General features: G+C 39.4%; 1 protein-coding gene across 1 annotated transcript in view; it reads left to right on the top strand.

Moving 5' to 3' along the window:
* Positions 1-27,536, top strand: part of scn5lab (sodium channel, voltage gated, type V-like, alpha b) — a 163,616-nt gene that overhangs the window by 90,990 nt on the left and 45,090 nt on the right. The window contains exon 16 of the mRNA XM_062991231.1: positions 22,813-23,265. Within this exon, the coding sequence (XP_062847301.1) occupies positions 22,813-23,265 (453 nt within the window). The remainder of the gene's footprint in view (positions 1-22,812; positions 23,266-27,536) is intronic.

Genomic DNA, 27,536 nt, shown 5'->3' on the forward strand with positions numbered 1-27,536 from the left:
ACTGCTGTGTCTTATCCACTCATACCAGCATAACACACACTAACACACCACCACCATGTCAGTGTCACTGCAGTGCTGAGAATTATCCACAACCCAAATAATACCTACTCTGTGGTGGTCCTGGGAGACTCCTGACCATTGAAGAACAGCATGAAAGGGGGATAACAAAGCATGCAGAGAAACAGATGGACTACAGTCAGTAATTGTACAACTACAAAGTGCTTCTATATTGTAAGTGGAGCTGATAAAATGGACTGTGAGTGTAGAAACATTTTTAATGATTAGAACATAATTATTAGAACACATTTTTCAAAATTCCTTTCAGCACCCTGTCAGCACCCTGATTTCAATTAATGTTAGTTTAGTGTCCCAACCACCATTGACCTCCAATATTAGTTTTCAGCTTCTTTGCTTTTGTAAGTAAAGGGGAACTATAGAAAATATTACACATTTGTTTTGATGACTACACAAATCAGTGGCACAGTGAAAAGAAATGATTTGGAATATTTCTTAAATCATTCCACCACCAGGCCTCTAATGCTTGGTATGAATTAGCTTGCAGAGAGCAGGTTCAGTTACTTTGAGAATTGGGTTAGTATCTGATATTGATATTTGTTATGCATAAAAAATGTTTAGTGCTTTCCCAAGTATGACTGTTTAATGGAAGTGTATTTGCTTTTAGAATGTGTTTATGCATTGTAAAAGCCACTAGAGCATTATAAAAAGGATTCAAAATCAATCTTTTGTGTTGCGTAATTTAGCAAACATTATTAAAAACCTTTAACTGAAGTAAATGCCACTTCTGAGAACTACACAGACTGTGCGACCCTTTTGTGAACATTAACATTTAGACACTTTTAATCTATGAATGTTGTCCTGACCAGTTTCAGGAGGTGTCAATGATTGTGCTGTTATATAGCATGCCGCAGATAGATGCTATGTACCTGGGTTTGGTGGGTGTATGCTACATGGAATTCATGGTGTCTCCCTTGTAAATGACTTGCTATTTATTTAGTTATGTGCTGTTCTCTTTAGAATTCTCCTATGTGCTAATACTGGCAGTTAACACTTTGCCCCTATTAAGTGGGTTCCTGCAGTGTTATTTATGACTTGTTAAATACCTCGTATATGGTGTTAAAGCGCTGTATCTAGTTGTTAGAGAAATATATTTGATTCTATTTGCTTTGCCCTGTGTTAGTTTTGCTGAAGCAGGAATTATTTATAAAATTTTTATATAATAAATTCTTATAAAAAACAGCTGGACATATATAATTATTTATTTATTTATTTTAATTATAATTAAATATAAATTACACAGTGCTTGTTTTTCATGACTGTTTTATAGTAAAAAAGAAGATTCTAGAAACATCATCTTTGACTGACAGTCGTGTGGTGGATTTGATTTTACATGGATATAATTTCCATTTTTACTCATTTTACACTTCATCCAATCACTGATTATTAAGTAAAAATATTCTTAAAGTTAATACAAATAAATAAATAAAATGTCTTATTTACATAAGTATGCAAACCCTTCATTCAATATGTTGTAAACGTCAATTTGGCTTAAGTCCTCTTGGTTATGCTTCTACACCCGAATTTGGGCAGTTTATCCCATTCCTTGTAGTAGATCCTTTCAAGCTCCATCAGATTTGACAGCAATCGTTTGTGATGTTTCCATAGATGTTTAAAGCGTTTTAGGTCTGGGCTTTGTCTGGGTCCTACAAGGACATTCAGAGACATTCTCAAATTCACTCTATTGTTATTTTGGCTGCATACTTCAGGCCATTGTCATGTTAAAAGATAAACTGTCACTCAGTTTAAGGTTTTTCTCAAGGATGTTCCTGTATTTGGATGCATTCATCCACCTGTCAATTCTTATTAGACTCCATGTCCTTGAGAAACCACCCCTATGATGCAGCCATCATGTTTTATTGTATGTATTAGCAAGGTAATATGCAATGCCTGTTTTCCACTGGACATTGTACTTGCTGTTCTGTTCAAAAAGTAACATTTTGCTGCTCCGGTGGCGCAGCAGTAAAAGTATGCTAGAGTTGGGGTTTCGAATACATCGTATCGAATCTCAGCTCTGCCTTTCCGACTGGGCTAGGCGGCTGCATGAACAACGAATGGCTGTTGTTCAGGGTTAGAGGTAAAAAGTTGGATCATAGGTCCTCATAACTGGTGCAACTGCGGCCCCTGCTGGCTGACTGATGGCGCCTGCACAGAGCTGAGGAATAATGCTGGTGGGGGTGTGGCCCTCCATACACAGTGCCCGTCAGTGTATGAACTCGACTCGTGCAGGTGAAAAATGCAGTCTTTACTGACTGTACGTGCCGGAGGAGGCTATGTCATTTGAGAGGCATCCTCAGTCAGCGGTGAAGGGTCAAATCAGTATAGAGGACATAATCAGGTTACTTGGACATGACTAGATTAGGGGAGAAAAATTTTGAAAAAAAAAAAGTTAAATTTTCATCTCATTTGAGATGTTGTCCTTTCCATGCTGTTTACTATAAGCCTTTTACTCAACAGTGGCTTCTGTCTTGCCATTTTGCTGTGAAGGCCTGATTTGTGGAGTGCTGCAGATTTGACTGTCTAACACACATATCCCTGCCTACTCAAGAGTTTAGGAGCTATTTTGTGTTCTTACCTTATTTCCCTGACCAAGGCTCTTCTTACCCACACGCCCGCTTTGACCAGACAGGCAACTCTATAAAGGTTCAAAGTTGTGCCAACCTTCTTCCATTTCAAAATTATTGAGGCCACCGAGGTCTTGGGAACACACAAAGCCTTAGATATTGTTTTATCTCCTTGTGCTAGTCTGTCTTTACAGACAGTTCATTTGTCGTCATGGCTTAGTTTTTGTTCTGACTGTGTAAAATGTGAGCTTGTAAAGGCTCTGATGCGTCTAATCACGTGAAAGGTGTACTCCAGTTAAAATCTAGACACAGTTGAAGGACAATAAAAGCAAACGGGATGCTTTGACTACAATTTGTAACGCTACAGCAAAGGGTCTAAATACTTTTGTTTTTCAAATGCCAAATGGTCAGTTCACCTGCATAGTTTGAAAGGTGAAAGGAAGCGCACACCGATAGTGCTCCAATATTGGATAATTTTATCTAAGTAGTTAATATTGAGGTGAAATAAAAACTGAAAATGGGGGCCAGCTGTAGCCTAGTGGTTACGGTACTGGACCAGTGATCAGAGGGTCGCTGGTTCAAGCCCCACCACTGCCAGGTTGCTGCTGTTGGGCCCTTGAGCAAGGCCCTTAACCCTCAATTGCTCAGACTATATACTGTAACTGTAATGTAAGTCGCTTTGGATAAAGGCGTCTGCTAAATGCTGAAAATGTAAATGTATAAAACTGTGGATAAACGTGTAGAATTAACATTTCATCACACAGTTACCATTAGGGATTAGAAGAGATCAGCGTGATGAAGTGTTTGTTTACCTGTGGCTGCCATTCCTGCCTTCCTCCCTCTCTCACTGACTGACTGACTGACACATGCACCACCTGTTGTCTCACAAAGGTACAGTATGATAGCCCTGGTCAGCTGCCCATGTTGTGTTGCATAGATAATACTCTATTTATAGTGTGTGGGCTGTGGAACTCGCTGGCTTTGTGGTGAGCTCTCATCTGCAGCCAAGTGAGACGCCAAACACCAGAGCTACCTGTGTGATGAGGTCACATGACACTGTGCTACAGGTTATGGTCTGTGTCCTTGCTTGCAATTTATTTGCATTTACTTAAAGGTATTATTAAACATCATAGGTATCTATATTTATAAAATTAAATGTCCAGGTTAGGTTTAAATATCTGACATCAGTTGAGGCTTTTTTTACCCACATCAGTGCTGTTCTTTTGATTGAAAAGCTGAAATGGTCACAAAGTCACCACCAAATACCATTTGTTTTTAAATCGAATGTCCAAATACTTTTGGCCATATAGTGTGTCTGTATGTGCATGTATATACAATTAAATGAGTGACAAACATTGTGACAGTGTACATTAGAATAAGAATACTGAAATCGTACTTGTGTGTGTTACCATAGAGCTTAAGCATTAAAAGTCAGAGACTCAGTACTAATAGTCAGACACCAGTATTAAACCCAGAAACAACCATATTGACATGTTTATATTTAGAGCTCTTTGTGTATTTTGACAAATAAAAACATTTGACATTCAAATAAATGATTAAAGTGTCACATTGCAAAGAGTTTCTACCCTGGAGTCATGACCCCAGTTCCAGTACAGTAATTGGCTGTGTATCTTTACAGCCTTAAGTTTGAATTGGACACCACCTGAAGAAAGAGAGCTACATTTTCCTGACAAATGAGATTCAAATCCAATCGTCTGCCTTTTAGTCTCTTTGTTCATGGCAGATTTAAATGTCAGTGGGATATGTTCTTAGTTACTTTTTACTTCTTTGATATACTTTTTAAATATTACAGAATGTTAAGTTGAAATAACAAAGCACATCATGGTTATGCGCTCAGTAGAAGAGCGGCAGAGTTCTTTCTGCCAAGTTTTTACTGCCTGTGTCGATGCTTTCTGCTTCAAGAGCCCGTGTTCCTATCAGTGGGCTCCTCATGTGTTCCAGCTAAATGGCATCATTAGCTATCATAGGCACTTGATGTTTTCTGGAGTGCATTATTTCATTATAGAGGCCTCAAGTGGACTGGAAGACTTTATGGTTCAGTGCCCAGTTTTATTGCGCTTAGTGCCAGGATGGCACACTAGTGTCGCAGCTACTTTTGGGGTTTGCCATTTTGATTTGTATTAAATGCAAAATTACAAATAGCAATGGCAAATGCATCTAGGATATATTTTTGTATCTAGGACAAAAAAGAAGGTTATAATGAATGTATTAAAACTGACCCACACCCTACTATCCATTGCTTGCAAATAGCTATTTTTAATGATAGAAAAGCTGAGTCAGACTGCTACAGATATTAGATCTTTAAATGTGCAAAGAAGTGCTTGCTTGGATAATGTCCTTTATGGCAACATGACGGCACAGTGGTTAGCACTGTCGCCTCACAGCAAGAAGAGCCTGGGTTTGATTTCCCAGCTGGGCAGCCAGGGTCCTTGATGTGTGGAGTTTGCATGTTCTCTCTGTGTCCATGTGGGTTTCCTCCAGAAGCTCCAAAACATGGAAAAGAATGATGGAAGAAGAATGAGTAAAGGAGGAAAGTGTTGTTTTACTTCACCTGCTACATTTGTAAACCTTAAAAGCATAAGCCAATTACAACCTGCTATAAAATGCAAAATTTTATACTGTCTGTTTACAAAGTTAGACATACTGATAGCTAATAATGATAAAAAATATTGTTTGGGTTGAATCATGTATTACCAAATAACCAATTATTGTATAATTATTAGATGAGGACAAAGCCTCTAAAAACTTTGTAACTACAGTAATCTATAACTAATAAAAAATCTCAGCTATTTACCAGGCCTACTAGCTATGTGTTAAAACACTTATTATTGTATATTTTAACATGTTTGGCTACTATCAAGTAAATTATGATTTACTGATGTAAATGGAAATGCTAACAATGAAAATTCTATGAGCAATATCCAAAATACTGCTATCTACAATTAAACAAACTGATTGGTTAATTGTACTGTGATTATTAGTAGACCAATATGCTAACACTGTGTTGCTAACATAGGTCTATTTTAAATCACACACTGTACATGACGTAGTACTAACACCACCACTGGTAGTACACAAAATTAACATAATATGTAGTACAAATGTATGTAGAATGAGTCACAGCCAGTATGGTAGACATTGTGGTTTACCTTTCAAGCACTTGAGCCGTCATGCTATTATGAGATGGCAGGATGACACAGCAGTTCAATTTGCATAATGGCATTCATGAATGCATAGAAGTTGGTTGCTCTCTTCAAACTCCTAACACACCTGTACAATGTAATGATGCAATTATAACTGTAAAAATAAGTCATTGCTACAGAACTGACAAGACAAGACTTAAAAGCCTGATTGTATTACCTTTGGCACACTTTAATGAATAAATATTTAAATATTTAACTTAGTCAATCTAGCATATGTCATATACATAATATGCTGACTAGCAGAATAATAGCACACAGTACATAGTAAAGTACTAGTGACATGGTGGATGTCTAATTTGTGAGAATGTGAAAAATAATACAGTAGTTATACCACTACTACAATACTTAGTACAAATAGTGGTAGAAAATTACTATACATACATTAGTACTGTAAACAGTAAACAGTACTATGACTGATGCACAAAGGCAGTGCATATCAGTGGCATATTCTGAAGTTATAATGAGCAACACTATGTATCTGTAAATTAGTAAGGACTGTATACTGTATGTGATTAGGTATGAGTAAAAGTGTGTATATGAAGTTCTGCTTGCTGTACAGTTGCTTTGATTGCGATGGCTTGGCAGGCCAGCTGTCAGGAGGATGAGGAGTGCACTGGGTGCGTCTCCCACAGGTTAATCACATGTAATTATACGTTTGTGCTCAACCGAGGATAAACCAACCATGCAGCAGGGGTTCCTAGCATATCTTATAATGCAAAAGCGTATACTGTAGTTACATGCTTAGACTGAGTTTACTAGGTGCTGTTCAGAAATAAAAAACTACTGATGTAATTATCAAATTCCTATATATTCCTATTTTGAATGTTGGTAGGCCACTGATGAATGTAGTCTCTGGCATTTAAGCCTAAAGGCATTTGTATACTATATGCTCTGATGAGCAGACCAAACCTAAACACAGAAATTTTCCTTGAAATAGTTTTATCTGGTATAAAGACTGTAGAAATAAGTCTTCTAACTTAAAAGAATATGTTGAGGGAAATCAAAACACTTTGACTAATTTACTCAGCTAGTGTTCTTTGTTAATTTTAAATCAGTTTAGAATAAAATGATCCTGATTGGTTAGCAAAAAACAGCAAAAAAGACTATGTAATTCCAAAGCTTTAGACAATTACAATATTTTACTCAAAATCTTATTTAAAGGTGCCCAGGTGGCGAAGCGGGATATTCTGCTACCACACCAGCGCTGAGATTATGAAAACCTCAGTTAGAATCTCGTCTCTGCTACCGGACGTCGGGGCACCATCTACTGGGCACAATTGGCAGTACCTGCGGCAGACAGAATTGGCCACCGAGTCTGCTGGGTGGGGAAAAAAACTGGGCTAAGTACGGGCAAAAAAGCAGAGGTCGAGGGACTGCACACGTGTCGGAAGGGGCATGGAGAAGGCAAATATACCCCCCACGAACACAATCAGGATCCCCAGCAGTGAAAGACTAATTGGCTAGGCTAAATCGGGAGAACGATGCATAACTAAATAGAAAAAAAATCATATTTAAGAAAACCATAGAGAACACTGTCCTGCTTGGGAACATAACTCCCAGGAATCAGTGTGGGAACATACACCAAGGTCCAGAATGATCAGTGAAAATGCTGTCTGAGAAATGCAGTTGAGTTTTTCTCCTGCTGCTTGATGCTAAAGAATTACATTACTGGTTCTCTTTATGCATTTTTTTCCATTAAGTGTTTAGAGATACATACAGTGTATCACAAAAGTGAGTACACCCCTCACATTTCTGCAAATATTTCATTATATCTTTTCATGGGACAACACTATAGACATGAAACTTGGATATAACTTAGAGTAGTCAGTGTACAACTTGTATAGCAGTGTAGATTTACTGTCTTCTGAAAATAACTCAACACACAGCCATTAATGTCTAAATAGCTGGCAACATAAGTGAGTACACCCCACAGTAAACATGTCCAAATTGTGCCCAAATGTGTCGTTGTCCCTCCCTGGTGTCATGTGTCAAGGTCCCAGGTGTAAATGGGGAGCAGGGCTGTTAAATTTGGTGTTTTGGGTACAATTCTCTCATACTGGCCACTGGATATTCAACATGGCACCTCATGGCAAAGAACTCTCTGAGGATGTGAGAAATAGAATTGTTGCTCTCCACAAAGATGGCCTGGGCTATAAGAAGATTGCTAACACCCTGAAACTGAGCTACAGCATGGTGGCCAAGGTCATACAGCGGTTTTCCAGGACAGGTTCCACTCGGAACAGGCTTCGCCAGGGTCGACCAAAGAAGTTGAGTCCACGTGTTCGGCGTCATATCCAGAGGTTGGCTTTAAAAAATAGACACATGAGTGCTGCCAGCATTGCTGCAGAGGTTGAAGACGTGGGAGGTCAGCCTGTCAGTGCTCAGACCATACGCCGCACACTGCATCAACTCGGTCTGCATGGTCGTCATCCCAGAAGGAAGCTGACGCACAAGAAAGCTCGCAAACAGTTTGCTGAAGACAAGCAGTCCAAGAACATGGATTACTGGAATGCCCTGTGGTCTGACGAGACCAAGATAAACTTGTTTGGCTCAGATGGTGTCCAGCATGTGTGGCGGCGCCCTGGTGAGAAGTACCAAGACAACTGTATCTTGCCTACAGTCAAGCATGGTGGTGGTAGCATCATGGTCTTGGGCTGCATGAGTGTTGCTGGCACTGGGGAGCTGCAGTTCATTGAGGGAAACATGAATTCCAACATGTACTGTGACATTCTGAAACAGAGCATGATCCCCTCCCTTCGAAAACTCATGGCAGTTTTCCAACAGGATAACGACCCCAAACACAACCTCCAAGATGACAACTGCCTTGCTGAGGAAGCTGAAGGTAAAGGTGATGGACTAAACCCAATTGAGCACCTGTGGCGCATCCTCAAGTGGAAGGTGGAGGAGTTCAAGGTGTCTAACATCCACCAGCTCCGTGATGTCATCATGGAGGAGTGGAAGAGGATTCCAGTAGCAACCTGTGCAGCTCTGGTGAATTCCATGCCCAGGAGGGTTAAGGCAGTGCTGAATAATAATGGTGGTCACACAAAATATTGACACTTTGGGCACAATTTGGACATGTTCACTGTGGGGTGTACTCACTTATGTTGCCAGCCATTTAGACATTAATGGCTGTGTGTTGAGTTATTTTCAGAAGACAGTAAATCTACACTGCTATACAAGCTGTACACTGACTACTCTAAGTTATATCCAAGTTTTATTTCTATAGTGTTGTCCCATGAAAAGATATAATAAAATATTTGCAGAAATGTGAGGGGTGTACTCACTTTTGTGATACACCGTATATTTTTTAAAGCTTTGGCATTACACATACTATATGCTATTAAGTCTAGATCTCAATTTTGTTAGCCTAGTGTTAGCCTAATGAATAGGGCTTTGAGCTATCAACTGAAGGTTGAGAGTTCAAATCCCAGCTCTGCCATGCAGCCACTGTTGGGTCCTTGAGCAAGGCCCTTAACCCGTCTGCTCCAGGAGCGCCATACAATGGCCGAACCTGCACTCTGACCCCAGCTTTCAAACAAGCTGGGATATGCAAAGAAAAATTTTCATTGTACTGTACACCTGTATATGTATAAATTACAAATAAAGGTAATCTCCTTTATACCTAGTTTTGGAAAGAGCTCTGTCGACTGAACAGGTTAGACAATATACGCTTTTAATATATTCAAAGTTTTTATGCCAATTTCCCCTTTTTGCACTAGGCCCTATCATATGCATATGCATGAGGGAGAAAGGTGTGATTTGCATACTACAGTGCTACTTTTTCCTCCTTGGAGAAATTTCCACCTGCTAAACATGAATATGTCATTGAGTGAATTTAAAGACAGGTGCTTTGCATCAAATAAGATTTTGGTCGTCGACTTCTGACTCTGTTGTCGGTTATTGTTAATCATTGTGGAGTAATTTAGTTATTGTTAAACAACGTGTATCTGTACAAAGCATGAATAGGCAGGAATCTATTTGGGCATGTGTGTTTTATACTAGATGATTTTGCTCATTTAATAGCAGTAGCATGTGAGGTGAAGAAAGATGGAGTATGTGTGTGTGTGTGTGTGTGTGTGTGTGAGAGAGAGAGAGAGAGAGAGAGAGAGAGAGAGAGGCTTTAAGGAAATGACTCCCAGGCTGAATAATGTCTCAGTTGTTCAGGGCCTCTTTGCCTCGTCACGCCCCCCTGGCGTTCTGAACATACCTAATTTGTGTGCTTTGCTCTCCATCCCCAGCTGACCTACTCCATATGTCCAGCCTCTTCCTCCATCTTTCTGTCTCTCAAATTAGCTTGCTTCTCTAGTCTTAGATCTATAAACTGCCCAGTAAGGCTATTAGTCACATATAGACATTTTCTACTCAGTTTGATTTACTTATTTTGATGTGACATCATGAGTGCTACAGTAAGCTTTTTATCTTCCTAAAATATGTTATCAAGATTAAAAACATGATCTAATAAAATATCTAACTGGTAGCCCAATTAAATGAATAGATTGTGCTGAACTGGAATCAAATTGAGCAGCTGTTATTTTTTAAGGTAAAAAAAGATAAATCACGCCCTGATGAAACAAGGGAGCAAAGGCAAGACATGTGATGTCTAATACAGTGTGGTGTTGGGGGTCCAAGGCCAGTAGATGAAAAGGCAGGGAGGAGGGGAGTCATCTCACATATTGAAATGCCATGCTAGTGGTCACGCCGTGATTTATCCCCTTCAAGGGCCTTGGCTTTGCTGGAGAGAGGGCACTCCTCATTTTTTATAGGTAAAGAAGACAAAACAGAAAAGCATTTGATCACAAAACAGTTATATAGTCATATAGTATTTTAAACAATGAGGTGGGTGGGTTAAGAGGGTTAGCTAGCCAGCCATTGCTACAAATGTAACAGAGTAGCATTATGTTTTTTTTTTATTCCCAATCTAGTAGTATCCAATTACCGGATTGCATTATGCTTCTTTTCTACTGATGCTGACCTGTGACTAACACACGCCCCCTTCGACACGTGTGCAGTACCGACTGCATCTTTTCACTTGCACGAGGCAAGTTCATATGTGGATCAGCTTTGTGTATGGAGAGTCACACCCTGATCAATTCATTATCCCTCGTCTCTGTGCAGGCAAAATCAATCAGCCTGTAGAGGTCATAATTGCGTCAGTTATGGGGAATCCGCTTTGGCACCCTCTCTGAACAACAAGCCCATTACTGTTTGTGCAGGCGCCCACCGATGAGTTTGAGATGTCAGTTCTGGAGCATAATACATTTTGAGGCAATTAAACAGTATTATACTCTGAACAGCTAGATCATTTTTTGTTTTTGGGAACTTACTTGGTGTAGCAGCATTTTACGGGCCTCTCTAGGGTACTGCCCTGGGAGACCGAATTGTTGCAGATGCGGTGTGATGTCTCTCTTTCTGAGGTGACTCCACCTGTAAATCCACGGAGCTTGGCTGTGCCAGAGTGCTGCCCTGTCTTTTCTTTATTCATAGAACTGGTTTGTCGCAGATGTCTGGTGCAGCTTGTCATATTGTGACAGCTAGTTCTCAGTTCTGCGCAATCCCTGTTTCTCTTTTGTGGGCTGCGGATGTTTTTGTGTCTTTCATTTAGTACTTTGTTTCCATTATTTTGGCCAGCTCATTTATTTGTGATTGTTCCTGTTGTATAATTCTAATTAAAATTTAACACATATCTGTGAAAAATAAAAAGCCTCAGTCTGTCAGCCTGAAGAGCAGTAATAATCATGTCTAAACTCATTAGTTTTGTGGTCATACTGGCTATTGTGAAGCCATTGATCTAGATCAGAATGATCTTATTAGATGTCATTAAGGTCAGTTCTGTTTTAAGGTTGTTTACATCAATGACACTGTAAATCTTAAATTACAAAAAGAACAATTAAATCAAATCTTTTTTTAAAACAAAAAGCTACAAAAATCTGTGCAACCAGATGGTTGAAAATCCAATGTAAAACGTCCTTCCAGAACATCTTCCAGTCCTTTGAAGGATGAAGAAGATTGAGATTTACCATCAAGGTTCAATAATGTTTAAATCTGGTAATAAATGAGGTCAAGGAGGTCAAGCGCTTGACATTTCCTGTTTCATCAAATCACTCTTGATTCATTGTAGCAGTATGTTTGGGGACATTGTCATTCTGAAATATGGGCACTCCATAAAAAATAGTTTGCACCATAAGCTGCACCTGGTCCTTTGCAATGTATTTATATTCATGGCTGTAAAGCAATCATTTGACATGCCCTGGTTTCCTTAAAATATAAATTAATCAAGATAAAAGCTGACTCAATAGACCAAATTAATTCCTCATTCCTTAGGGGTCCAGGTTTTATGATCCTTACACCAAGGCACGCATCTTTGTGTATTGGCCCTTGATACTGTACAGCTATGTACAGATTTTGTTAAATTCAAGCTTTTTTATGTTCTGTTTTTGTAATTGTGTTGTTTACACCTGTGTGTACAGGGATCCATTTCGTACCTATATATTAAACGTATATTCAAGTTCATATAAACCAGAGTTTTTGCAAACTCAGAGCTAAGAGTTAACTCGGTTTATCCACTCCATTAAAACACTGCATCTGTGAGATACAAGAGCTACCTTCCAGTTCACGTATTGTCAAATTTGGAGTTACTTAGCAATCACCCTGCTATTGAATGAGATACAGTTTATGGTAACTTTATCTCCAGTGGCAGGCTGGCACACTGCATAATTAATCATCAAAAATTAATAATAAGAATTTTAAAAACAAATGATATCAGTTTACTACATATTCACCTTCTGATGCATTTTTCATCGTACCAACTTTTTAATGCCATCAGCAACCATTTTTTTTGATTGAGCACATGGGCACTGATGCACTGCTGCTTTCATATTATCAACACATAAAAATCTTCTTCCCCTTAAAGCTTCTTTGAAGGGTCCATAAAGGTGGAAATCAGATGGTGCTAAATCCTGGCTATAAGCTCTCTCTCAGTCTCTCAGACACGACCAATTACTGCTCCTCCCACCCTCACCGTTTCCAACCAAAATATCAAAGTGCGGAAACTTTTTGAAGATCCCTTGTATATCGGACAACCTGTAGCCTAGTAGTTAAGGTACTGGACTAGTAATCAGAGGGTTGCTGGTCCAAGACCTACCACTGCCAGGTTGCTGCTGTTGGGCCCTTGATAGATAGATAGATAGATAGATAGATAGATAGATAGATAGATAGATAGATAGATAGATAGATAGATAGATAGATAGATAGATAGATAGATAGATAGATAGATAGATAGATAGATAGATAGATAGATAGATAGATAGATAGATAGATAGAGAAACTAGAAAAGAGAAAACTCTTTAGGATCCCTAAAATATATGTCTAGTCATTTCCTAAGACTTAGTTTCATCTTTTTTATTGCACACCAGTGCCATCTGGCAAAACATGACACCACAACTTTTCTTATAAACTGCCGGTCACACTGCAGCACTTTCACTGAACACCTCATTCTTCTCAAAGGAGAACACCAAGCTCATTTTGGTAATCTAAATGCATTACTGAGCAATCTTGCACCGTGCCATGCTGTTTTTTTCCCCTCCCAGTAGGAATACAACCTTCCACAAGCTGTGGGACCTAAACCCATGAACAGAATATAGCATCGCTGGGATATGAACCTGACTCCCAGGTGTATTGCACTGTCTGACTGCATTTGCTGTGTGCACTCTGCAGGGCATGCAGCATTTAGCCTCAGCAGTGTAAGGAGCGTGTTACAAAAGTCACAAGGTTGGAATATTTTAAAGAAAATGCCCTTTGATAAGGCCAGCAAATGAATACATGGGTTGGTATGACAGGTTTGAGATGTAATTAAGGCTCCAATACTAGCAGGATTGTATTACTGTTTTACTTTGCTAGGCTAGATTTGTTACTTTCTCCTGAGGCTTTTTCTATAGTTCTGACCAAGACTTAACAATAAAAAATAAGAGCGTAATTAGTTTTATAATTGTACTGGGCTGAAAACTATCCTGTCTGGTTAAAAGTGTGTAAGCCAGCACATCCATATGGGCTTATTGCATCTTATTCCATTGTTTGTTTTATTAGGATTTTAAAGTCATGTTTTACACTTTGGTTACATTCATGACAGGAACGGTAGTTACTCATTACACAAGGTTATATCGAACACAGTCATGGACAATTTCTTTAAAATGTGTAAGTCGCTTTGGATGAAAGCGTCTGCTAAATGCTGAAAATGTAAATGTATCTCCAATTCACCTCACTTTGCATGTCTTTGATCTGTGGAAGGAAACCCACGCAGACACGGGGAGAAATTGCAAACTCCACACAGAAAGGACTCGGACCGGCCCACCTGGGGATTGAACCCAGTTCCTTCTTGCTGTGAGGCGACAGTGCTACCCACTTAGCCACCATGCCGCCCCACATCTTATTCCAAAATTATGGGCATACGTATGGAGTTGATCTGTCTTTGGTCATATGACAGCCTTCACACACTATACACACATACGCTCAGGGCAGTGATAGCTCAGTGGTTAAGGTACTGGACTAGTAATCGGTTCAAGCCCCACCACCACCACTGTTGGGCCCCTGAGCAAGGTCCTTAACCCAAAAGACATTGCCCAAAATGTTGCCACACATCTGGAAGCACATAGACCAACAGATGGTAACACTCAATAAATCCCAAAGCAGTATTTCTTAACTTTGGTCCTCAATGATCATAACCCTGAAGTCTTAAGGGTTTTTTCTGCTCCCAACACACCTAAAGCAGTTAACAGGCTTAGCCCTCCATGAATGCACTGATTGCATAGGTAAAATGGGGAAAAAACTCGAAATCATCAGTATCACTTCAGTGGGCATCCAGGAACAGAGCTAGGAAACATTGCCCTAGAAAATGCATTACACTTAAGAGTCCAATTGTGGTGTACATTGTACTATCTCAGTTAACATTAGCATGGTACTTGGTAGTTTTAGGCTGGTGTGTAGCTATCGGGCCATGGAAGGCCAATCAATAAAGAGCTTCTAATGAACATTATTGTACCAAGGCTTGTTCTGACAGGCTGTCAGCAGTGAGTGTTTCAACCAAGGACGATCTTTTTTACAAGCTATTTACTTTAGCCTTTAGCTGTAAGCCTGCATGGCTCAATGCTTTATGGCTAAGCTGTTGTTGCTTATAAATGCTTCCACCACACAATAAGAACACTTATGGCTTGTTCTATAGAACACATTTCCACCGCTCCACCAAGTCTAGTCATGCTGTGCTTTAAAGCACACCACCTGACTGTTAGAATAAAACTTGATCTGTTTGACTATGGAACCTCATCTGCAAAGTTCTCATTTCAGAATTTGGTAGTAAGTCCACTCTTTAGCACAGACATGTCCTATTTCTGTGGTCTAACACTCTACGGCTGATTTGTTGTCTCTTCTAAATGTGTCAGTTTTACAATGAAAAAATCTTGCAGCTGTTGTAGATACACCGATCAGCCATATCATTAGAACCACCTCTGTGTTTTTACACTCACTGTCCATTTTATCAGCTCAGCTTACCACATAGAAGGACTTTGTAGTTTTACAATTACTGACTGTAGTCCATCTATTTCTCTACATACCTTTTGGCTGAATATTTTTGGTTGGTGGACTATTCTTAGTCCAGCAGTGACAGTGAGGTGTTTAAAAAACCAGCACAACACACACTAACACACCACCACCATGTCATTGTCACTGCAGTGCTGAGAGTGACCCACCACCCAAGTAATACCTACTCTGTAGTGGTCCTGGGAGAGTCCTGACCATTGAAGAACAGCATGAAAGGGGACTAACAAAGCATGCAGAGAAACAGACAGACTACAGTCAGTAATTGTAGAACTACAAAGTGCTTATATATGGTAAGTGGAGCTGATAAAATGGACAATGAGTGTAGAAACAAGGAGGTGGTTTTAATGTTATGGATGATCGGTGTATGTGAGAAACTAACAAAATAAGAATAGGCAATCTATGACAGTAAATCTATGTACTGAGCTCTTTAGTATGATCTGCTCTTTTGCATTTTCATAATGTACCAATGAGTGTGTCTCATCAAATATTAATAATTTAGTATCAACGCTCATCTATTCAGCTTCAAATAGTTCCCAGTAAAAATAATCCTTAAGGTTTATTAAATCATCTTGTCTAACCTAGCCGTTTAAAAACTAGTAAAACACCTCGTGTGTTTTGTTGTTCATTATACAGAATAAAAAGTGGTTCGCTAAAGTAACCAGGTGTTTCTCTGATTGACCTGTCACACGGAAGATCCACTGATTAGCAGAGTCTGAAGCATCTGTGTTCTGATCAGTGAGGCAGAAAATAGCGATTTAGGCTCCTAATTCCTTTTGTCAGCATCAGTGAAAGACTCAAACTGAGTTTAAGAGTCCAGCATGGTAGGGGGGATTGCCATCTCTGTACAGTCTCTGTGACCCCTGAGAGGAACTGGCACCTCCATGCATATACTTTCTCTTTTTTTTAATAATACCTGACTGCCCAAAAGCTGCAGTGCTGTTTATTGGTAGAAACACTTGGGAATATGCTAAGTCCTGATGATGATAAAAGCTTGTTTATCTGAATTAAACTAGGACACTGGGAATCATTAGGCAGTAAATTCCCTAAGTTTTCTAAAGACAGCACTAATGTCTTCGTCAATCTTAATATCTGTTTGTCTCATTAAGAATTCAGTAGTTTCTCTATTCAGCATTTTTAAAAGAAAAGAATGGGGAAAAAACAACCTATTTATGGTTTAAGATTAGCCTGTTGTTGAGAATGTTTGAGACCCTGGTTGGCAGGATTTGGCAAAAATTATTCAGAGCATAATGTCTCTCTGTGTCTCTAAATACAGTAGATCCTTGAGTTACAAACCATTTACCATACAAACATTTTGGGTTACATGATCTTTTTCAACTTAACGTACGAACACATTTCGGATTACTAACCTAAATTCGTGAAACACGTGACGTCACAAAAAAGTTGACTCCGACCGTCTCTCTCTATATATACAGTGAGCGAACATTCGGACAGTGGATGGTGTTTTTTTTTTCGATGTTTTATTTATATTTTGTTTAATTCTATATTAAACTGACCCCAAAGAAGGTGCAGAGAAAGCGTAGTGGTGAGAAAATGAATCTGTTACTATTTGTTGTTGTATAATTACTCCTGCCAGTAGCTGTCACTGTGTATCAGACAGAGGGGACAGTGAGTGAGAGAGAAGAAGGAAGTCATCTTTCTTTCGTGCAATTACACCTACAAAATAAAACACTATTAAAATAAAGAAGGAAATAATAGAGAAATATGAGAGTCATTGTTGTTTCTGGTAGATACATCTTATAAAAAAAAGGAAATTTATTATGGTGTATGATACAGCACACGTACTGTACTGAAATGTGGTGTGTTTTTTATGTACAGTAGAGTACTACTGTGTATTGTTGTTTGTTATTGTTTATTACAGGAATGTCTATTCTATAATTTAAGATTTAAGGGAAAATACACTTGTATTTATAACAAAAAAGACAATTTAAGACGTTAGAAAGGTTAGGTAAGGGGGTGGTTTGGGAGGTCTGGCACAGATTAATTCTATTTATTTTCTTATGGGAAAAATAGGTTTAACTAATGAACATTTTGACTTAAGAACAACCCTTTCAGAACCAATTAAATTCGTAAGTCAAGGGTCCACTGTACTGTACTTTTATGTCATGAAAAATCAATGTACAATTTTTTACCTTTATTATTAATGTCTCTTCCTTACACATAATTGAATATCTATAAATTTACAGCTAAGCAAACACTAAAAAATGACTAAATCATCCTAAACCTCATAATGCTTTATTAAATATTATGCAACATAAGTGCATTACCAGTGATGTATGTATTCTGGCACACTATGCAACAGGAAATACAGGCAGGTTTGGATACACTTATTTCATATCAATTTTAATTAACAGACTGGCTAGCAAAATGCCAACTGTCCAACAAGCTTGGCCACAGGCAAAATACGATTTTAGAATCAGAGTCTCTATTTGCATAAATATATTATGTGGGATTTGTTTCTATGGGAATAGTAGCAGAATGTAAACATATACCATATTAATCATACATTTGTGCAGGTGTTCTCGCCTGGCTAGGTCAGTTGATAGGATTTCAGGTTTCCTCTGACCTAGTTATCATCTACTACTAGATCTACATCATCTGGCTGTTATTGGCTTAGTGCTGTAGAGTTTAAACTATAAAATTACCATTTAAGCTGAAAGTTTATAATTAAAAAGTTACCTTTTCAAATCTTTTTAGCTTGACTATAAATTCTCATTAGGCCAGTAAAGCATGTAAGTAAGTATTTTTAAATGTATTATGTAAATATGGCTGTGTGCAGGTTGGGCAACCCTATGAAATGACTGTCACTCTTCTTTCAGTGCCACATTCCCCTGGCTGTAGTGATGATAGTCACTAAAGCAGCCACACAATGACAGCATTGCATAAGAACCACATGAGCACCAATCTGCTTTTGTGGAGGTGACCAGAGCAACACAGTGCCATGGCAACAACTGTAGCCCTTGTATAGGCAGCAGGGCACCTGAGCCCATTTTCTACAGACTGGAGATCTTTAATTAAGCTCACTAGGCCACATGGTCTGTTATAAAGTGTTTCACCCTGCCTCACATCCAGCTTATGTCATTTATCGCATCTTACAGAAGGTTATATTGGCCTATGTGAGGACTTTGAGGCAGTCAGAATGTGAAATGTATGTTTCATTCCACTTTAAAATTTGAAAGCCTTAGTACAAGAGTTCCCCAGGGCTAAGTCCTTGGTCCAGACATGTTTTTCTTGCACACTAAATCAGTGAACTGGCTGATTTGACAGCTGCTATGTGTATGACAGTGTTTTACTTCTTTATGACCTTTTCTACAAAATATACACTATATTATTAAGCGTATATGCCCCCTGCTATATTGTGTTCATGTGTTTGAAGCCAGCAGTGGATAAATGTTTTTGTAATCAAATAGAGAAAATAATATCATTTCCACCTTGTGGCAAAAGTTTGGGGAAGGCCCTTTTCTGTTCCAGCCTGACTGTACAATGCACAACGTGTATGTGTGTGTGGGGTGGAGGGGCGAGGGGGAATAATGACGAGTTTAATGAGTTTGGTGTGGAGGAACTCCAGTGGCCAGCACTGAACCCTGATCTTGTTGAACCCCATTGAACACCTTTGGGATAAACTTAGTTTACAGAGCCACACTTTCTCATCTTTGACTGAATGGGCACAAATTCCCACAAGCATGCTCCAGTTCTTTGTGGAAGACCTTTCCAGTGAAGTGGAGGTGGTTTGCATGCTTGTACATAAACTGGGTTCTCCAAATTGAGTGTGTTGTCCTGATATGTACTGGTGCAATGTACAGGGTGTAATACACATTGGATGTTGTTACTGTCAGAGGTAATTCTGCCCTGAACCATCCAAAACCTTGATCTGGGTGATATGTTTACTGAAGATAATGAACATTGGTATAGATTGACTGGCTTTGAGGAATTAACATTTCATATTAATAATTGAAGCATCAGGTAATTCCCTTTTTAATATTGTTTATTTAAATTGCTCTTGTAGGTTGCTTTCATTCATAACTGTGTATAATTACTGAGAGGAAATTGGAACAGCATGCATAGTTAACGTTTGATTACCAAAGCAGAAGCATTCCATGAAAGAGGATGCGGTTGCTGTGTCTGCCTAATCAGTCTCTGCCCCCTCCAAACACATACACACCAGCGTGCGCACACACATGAATGCACGCACACTCACGGACACACAGCTAAGCACACATAGTTCACTATTGAACATGGCTCCCGCTGCGAGTGTCAAAGTAGGATGTGACATTTAAAACGGGCTCCCCCTTCCACCTCCTGTTTAACAATGCTATCACTGCTGCTAGCACTTGGGGGATAACCAAAAATGCCTACTGTCACAGTAAATCCTGTTATATTATTAAGCACTATAGCTTAACTTAGTCTGCGCTATGGGTTTGGTATTATTTTCATGTGGTCATCAGTACCCACATGGATTTAAAAATGGAAATTACACTGAGTTGATGATTTTAGTCTTTATTTATAAGGATTTTGCAATGTTCTGTATGTGTGCTTCATCCTGGCATTCTGGTTTTCTCCTAACACCCTAAATATGTATGTAGTTGGATTAGCTGCTCTAAATAAATACATAAAAGCTTAATTTCATTAATATGTATAATTATATGCACAACCCCAAATCAGACAAAGTTGGGACAGTATGGAACATGCAAATAACAGAAAACACAGAGTTTCTTACATTTACTTTGACTTTTATTTGATTGCAGACAGGATGAACCTGAGATATTTCATGTTTTGTCTGCTCAACTTCATTTCATTTATTAAAAAACATCCATTCCTGCATTTCAGACCTGCAACACATTCCAAAAAAAGTTGGGACACTAAAGGATTTACCACCTTGTAATGTAAACTGGAGATCCTCTGGCCATCTTTGCTCATCAAAGACTCAGCCTTTTCTGGATGCTGCTTTTGTACCAAACCATGATTACAATCACCTGTTGACATCACCTGTTTGGAATCACATCATTATTTAGTTTTACCTCATTACTAGCCCTAAATTGCCCCTGTCCCAACTTTTTTTTGGATAAATGTAAGGAACACTGTTTTTTTTATTTTATTTGCATTTTCCATACTGTCCCAACTTTTTCTGATTTGGGGTTGCATAATTTTATTAAAATACACCTTTTTATATTTAAGAATTTTATATGCTTGCCATATGCCCTCACATCCAGATTATGTCATTTATCACATCTTACAGATAGTTATATTGGTCCATGTGAGGACCTTGAGGCAGTCAGAATGTGAAATGTATGTTTCATTCCACTTTAAAATTGCCTTAGTACAGGAGTTCCCCAGGGCTAAGTCCTTGGTCCAGACATGATTTCCTTGTACACTAAACAACTGCTATGTGGATGACAGTGTTTTACTTCTTTATTATCTAAAATATACACTAGATTATAAAGTGTATATATTATATACACTATATTATATTATGCCCTGCCCCAATCTGATCTATGAAATGAACAGACATTTCCTTGGACTTTATGATTTATTTATTTATTTTTCAGATTTTGACTTAATTTTCAAAAAACTTGTAGATTGATGGGTAAAAAGGGCAATTACAGTGTATCACAAAAGTGAGTACACCCCTCACATTTCTGCAAATATTTTATTATATCTTTTCATGGGACAACACTATAGAACTAAAACTTGGATATAACTTAGAGTAGTCAGTGTACAACTTGTATAGCAGTGTAGATTTACTGTCTTCTGAAAATAACTCAACACACAGCCATTAATGTCTAAATAGCTGGCAACATAAGTGAGTACACCCCACAGTGAACATGTCCAAATTGTGCCCAAAGTGTCAATATTTTGTGTGACCACCATTATTATCCAGCACTGCCTTAACCCTCCTGGGCATGGAATTCACCAGAGCTGCACAGGTTGCTACTGGAATCCTCTTCCACTCCTCCATGATGACTTCACGGAGCTGGTGGATGTTAGACACCTTGAACTCCTCCACCTTCCACTTGAGGATGCGCCACAGGTGCTCAATTGGGTTTAGTCCATCACCTTTACCTTCAGCTTCCTCAGCAAGGCAGTTGTCATCTTGGAGGTTGTGTTTGGGGTCGTTATCCTGTTGGAAAACTGCCATGAGGCCCAGTTTTCGAAGGGAGGGGATCATGCTCTGTTTCAGAATGTCACAGTACATGTTGGAATTCATGTTTCCCTCAATGAACTGCAGCTCCCCAGTGCCAGCAACACTCATGCAGCCCAAGACCATGATGCTACCACCACCATGCTTGACTGTAGGCAAGATACAGTTGTTTTGGTACTTCTCACCAGGGCGCCGCCACACATGCTGGACACCATCTGAGCCAAACAAGTTTATCTTGGTCTCGTCAGACCACAGGGCATTCCAGTAATCCATGTTCTTGGACTGCTTGTCTTCAGCAAACTGTTTGCGGGCTTTCTTGTGCGTCAGCTTCCTTCTGGGATGACGACCATGCAGACCGAGCTGATGCAGTGTGCGGTGTATGGTCTGAGCACTGACAGGCTGACCTCCCACGTCTTCAACCTCTGCAGCAATGCTGGCAGCACTCATGTGTCTATTTTTTAAAGCCAACCTCTGGATATGACGCCGAACACGTGGACTCAACTTCTTTGGTCGACCCTGGCGAAGCCTGTTCCGAGTGGAACCTGTCCTGGAAAACCGCTGTATGACCTTGGCCACCATGCTGTAGCTCCGTTTCAGGGTGTTAGCAATCTTCTTATAGCCCAGGCCATCTTTGTGGAGAGCAACAATTCTATTTCTCACATCCTCAGAGAGTTCTTTGCCATGAGGTGCCATGTTGAATATCCAGTGGCCAGTATGAGAGAATTGTACCCAAAACACCAAATTTAACAGCCCTGCTCCCCATTTACACCTGGGACCTTGACACATGACACCAGGGAGGGACAACGACACATTTGGGCACAATTTGGACATGTTCACTGTGGGGTGTACTCACTTATGTTGCCAGCCATTTAGACATTAATGGCTGTGTGTTGAGTTATTTTCAGAAGACAGTAAATCTACACTGCCATACAAGTTGTACACTGACTACTCTAAGTTATATCCAAGTTTCATGTCTATAGTGTTGTCCCATGAAAAGATATAATGAAATATTTGCAGAAATGTGAGGGGTGTACTCACTTTTGTGATACACTGTACATCTATTAAAAATGAAATCCACAACACAGTGTCCAAACAGTCAAGGTGTCAGAATACTTTCTTAATCCAATGTAGCTCAATTTAGCTTCATGTTTTTAGTGTTTGTTGCTTTATTAATGCTTGTTTATTTCTGATCTCTTCTAAGGTGCTGAATCTCTTTCTGGCTTTGCTGCTAAGCTCTTTCAGCGCGGACAACCTGTCGTCTCCAGACGAGGACGGTGAGATGAACAACCTGCATATTGCCATTGCTCGCATTCAGAAGGGCATCCTGTGGCTGCGCCGGACCCTCTGTGACTTTTTCAATGGGAACTTCAAGCGGCGGCGGCAGAAGGCCAAAGAGGCCAAGGCCATGCTGAAGTTAAAGCGACTCAGTCAGCAGGCCCAGAAGGCAGAGGGAAATGGTACAGCAGGAATCGTTAGCCACACTGGAGAGAAGTGTGCCTCCCCGGATGACAGCTACATGACCAACCCCAGCCTGACTATTAGTGTCCCCATTGCACCTGGAGAATCAGACCTGGAGTTCCCGGAGGAGGAAGAGGAGGATGAAGATGAAGCTAGCGATAGCTCTGATGAGGAGAGGGAAGTCGAGACCAAGCCGGTGAGTAAACATACACAGGCTTTTAGGAATTTCTTTCATGTTTATTAACCAGCCACTTTGCATTAGGTTAAGATCTTACACAGAGATGGCAGGTTGCTAATGGAAAGTTGTTCACTATTTTTACCGTAAGCACTTAGACTGCTTATACTCCAATGTCTAGACTGCTATTTATCATATGTCATTCAATCTGACCAGCTAAAGCCACATATAATGAAACACTTAAAAAGCTTAGTAAACTATGGCATTAACTCCAACATTTTAATCCCAAAAATCTTACATTTGTGCTGTCCATCTGGATTAATGCCAAACTTTAAACATGCTATTTTATTAGTCCTTATTTTACAATGTGGCTCGTGTACGCTGAGTGTACTTGACACACTGTAATGCACACAGGTAAGAGCTACTTCAAGTTGCACCTGCATACCAACAGGATATCTGCTAGCTATGCAAGTCAATGGCATTTTTATTTATTACAAGTGCTCTAAGGTTGATTGCTTTTATATAGTTTGCTGTTCCATCCATTAAATAACCCCCCCCCCCATTTTTTATTTTTTTTTGCAATGTGCTAGCAGAATAAAATTGCCTTTTACTCAGCAACAGTACTGCTAGACAGAGAGGCACCACATACAAAGCTGGTTAATCCTTGCATTTACGTTGTTGGATGCTCTTGAAATAACTTTAATACTACTCAGTAATGAGTGTGCTCTATTCAAACATCACATCACAAGTTTTCATCCATTTCCAGACATTATCAGACTTGTTTGGAGCAAATAAACCCTCCATATACACCTGTCATCTGTTTGCCTTGCATGCTATTGACTGATGCACTACCAACCGGTCGGGTTGCCTTGATTTGACTTCATTGCTTCTTGGCCACCTGCTCCATGGACAATAAGCAGCTCAGGAAACAGGATAGTGCTGCATTGTTGTCTCTGTTAGTTCACTAGTTGATTTATCAAAGGCTAAGGATAAACCTGTATTGAATCCTGTTCAATCTGTCATTGCATGCATAAATATGGTTTGAATATAGAGATCAAGCTTTGAACACTTCTGTAAATGTGCAACTTAGCTGAGCTGTACAGACTTTTGATGTGCACTGTTACTGTGCTTAAGCTGCAGTGCTTTGTGGTATTAAAAAGCTTTTCTGGTTAAAACGTAACTGAAAGCATCTTGCAGAATGTTTCTGATAGTGAGTTATGCAGCACTGTGCATCGTCTGTTGAGAGGTTTTGTTAAAGGTTACTAGTGGGTAATCAACAGAAAAAAAAAATCTAAAATGCATGTCAGATTTACCCAGGTGAAATGTATATATATATATATATATATATACACACACTGATCCATATAGACCATATAGAAGCACTTTGTAGTTCTACAATTACTGACTGTAGTCCATCTGTTTCTCTACATACCTTTTTAGCCTGATTTCACCCTGTTCTTCAATGGTCAGGACCCCCACAGGATCTGTTATGTGTACAGCAGGTGTTATTTAGGTGGTGGATTATTCTCAGCACTGCAGTGACAATGACATGGTGGTGGTGTGTTAGTGTGTGTTGTGCTGGTATGAGTGGATCAGACACAGCAGCGCTGCTGGAGTTTTTAAATACCCTGCCGCTCACTGTCCACTCTATTAGACACTCCTACCTAGTTTGTCCACCTTGTAGATGTAAAGTCAGAGACGATCGCTCATCTATTGCTGCTGTTAAAGTTCATCTTGAGGTCATCTTCTAGACCTTCATCAGTGGTCACAGGATATTTTAGGTTGGTGGACTATTCTCAGTCCAGCAGTGACAGTGAGGTATTTAAAAACTCCAGCAGCGCTGCTGTGTCACATCCACTCATATCAGCACAACATACACTAACACACCACCACCATGTCAGTGTCACTGCATTGCTGAGAATGACCCACCCAACAAATAATACCTGCTCTGTAGTGGTCCTGGGAGAGTCCTGACCATTGAAGAACAGCTTGAAAGGGGGCTAACAAAGCATGCAGAGAAACAAATGGACTACAGTCAGTAATTGTAGAACTACAAAGTGCTTCTATATGGTAAGTGGAGCTGATAAAATGGACAGTGAGTGTAGAAACAAGGAGGTGCTTTTAATGTTATGGCTGATCAGTGTATATATTTTTCTCTTTACTGATTTAATGATGCTACAAATTTAATTACACATTGTAGTTTTAACCAGTGTTTCTTAACTGAGTTAATAATTATTTAAACCTTCACTGATGCAGGTGAACTGTTTGCACATTTATATTTCCATAACTTTTAGGATACAAAATTAGCCTGTACACGATTTATTTCCCATTTTGTATGTACATTTATAGTTACACACAGCTCTAATACATGGCTATTGAAAGAAAAGCACATCAGCAAGCAGCTGCTTTGTTAAAGTCATGGGTAAAATTCTGGCATGTGTGTGAATTCAAAATTGCACTTCTGAGAAAGCTATTTGTCTGTATAAATTTAAATTGTTCGTTTTGTGTCTTGCAGAACATTTTAGGTCCACTCTAATTTGTACAATCCCAATTTCTGGAAATGTTGGAACATCTTGTAAATTGCAGTAAAACACAAAATGGTGATTTGTTAATTCTTTTGAATATTTATTTTGGCCAAAGTCAAGAAATAATTTTCAATGCTTGGACTGATTAACAGTTTTAGAATTTAATTGAACTGTCATCAAATTTAGAATTTAATACTGATATATGCTGATATATGCTCAAAGCAGTAAAATATGCTAGCACACCAGAGCTGGGATTTCGAATACATCAAATAAAATCTTAGCTCTGCCATCTGGCTGGGCTGGGCGGCTACATAAACGACGATTGGCTGTTGTTCACAGGGTGGGATGAGCCGGACCGGGTTCCTCATGACTGGTGCAATTACAATTTTTGCTGGCTGATTGATGGTGCTTGGTATGAGGTTCTTGTGATCAGGGTGTGGCTCTCCGTGCACAAGGCTGATCCGCATATGAACTCACATCGTGCAGGTGAAAAGAGGCAGTCGGTACTGCGCACGTGTTGGAGGGGTCGTGTGTCAGTTGCAAAGCTCCTCAGTCAGCAGTGGAGGGTTGTATCTGTAGAGGTGAAGCGTAACGCAAATCAGGGTAATTGGATATGACTGGATTAGTTTTTCCAACTATGTTATATCTACTAATACATTTGTTTGGAAATTGAGGACGATAATCACTGCAGTTTTGCATTTTTTCTCCATTTTTGCTTGATATGAGACTTCAGCTGCTCAACAGTTTGTGGTTGACATTGCCTAATTCTACTCTCCTCTTGCTGAAATAATTATGGACTTCACAGGTAAAGATGTCAGCTTGATGCCAGCAAATATGTCAATGGTACTTATACACGTGCAAGTCACTACGGAATGGTTACTAATGCACCCCCATACCATGACAGAACCTGGCTTTTGCACCTTTCAGTAATAACAGTCTGGAATTTTTTTTTTCTCTTGGGCACAGAGAACTTAATGTTTGTTTTCTTTTTCAAAAACCAGCTGAAATGTGAACTCATCTGAACACAGTATGCATTTCCACTGTCTTCCGGGCCATATGAGATGAGCTTGGGCTCAGAGATCTCTGCAGCATTTCTGCATAGAACTGAATTCCAGGTTGCATTTTTTATGCAGCGGTAGACTGTGTTAAGTGACAACAGTTTTACAAAGTACTCCCAAGCCCATATGACTATATTTATCACAGCAGCGTTATGGTTTCTTGTGTAATGCCGTCTGAGGGCTTGCTCTACAAGGACTGAAATTTCTCCAGATTCTATAAATCTTTTCAGTATACTGTGTCCGCTAGAGGATGAACGGCCGAAATGTTTTGCAATTTTGCATTGAAAAATGTTCTTGATTGACAATTTTCTTATTAAGATTGGCACAAAGTGATGAACCATGACCCATATTTGCTTGCAAAGACTAGAACTTTGATGGTTCCTTCTTTTACCCAGTCATAATGACCTCACCTGTGGCAAAAAAAAAAAAAACCATGTTAGGTACTGTGTTTTATTTGCTAAAACTAGATTACGATATAAAATAGAGAGTGATGGTGATGTAAATGCCGACTATAGCACATCATTTATTCAGGATATTAACTGTAAACAAAGCACATTAACTTGTATTCATTAAAGGTATGGAACAATCTAAGTGTGTCCAGATTGGCCTGTAATAGAATAACTCAATTAAGCTTTCTCCTAACTGCAGGGCAGCTTTTTTCTCAACTGGCCAGACAGAGCTAGACACAGAGAGCCTAATAAGTGACTAT

Source organism: Trichomycterus rosablanca, chromosome 3 (assembly GCF_030014385.1).
Source record: "Trichomycterus rosablanca isolate fTriRos1 chromosome 3, fTriRos1.hap1, whole genome shotgun sequence".
NCBI classification, from domain to species: domain Eukaryota; kingdom Metazoa; phylum Chordata; class Actinopteri; order Siluriformes; family Trichomycteridae; genus Trichomycterus; species Trichomycterus rosablanca.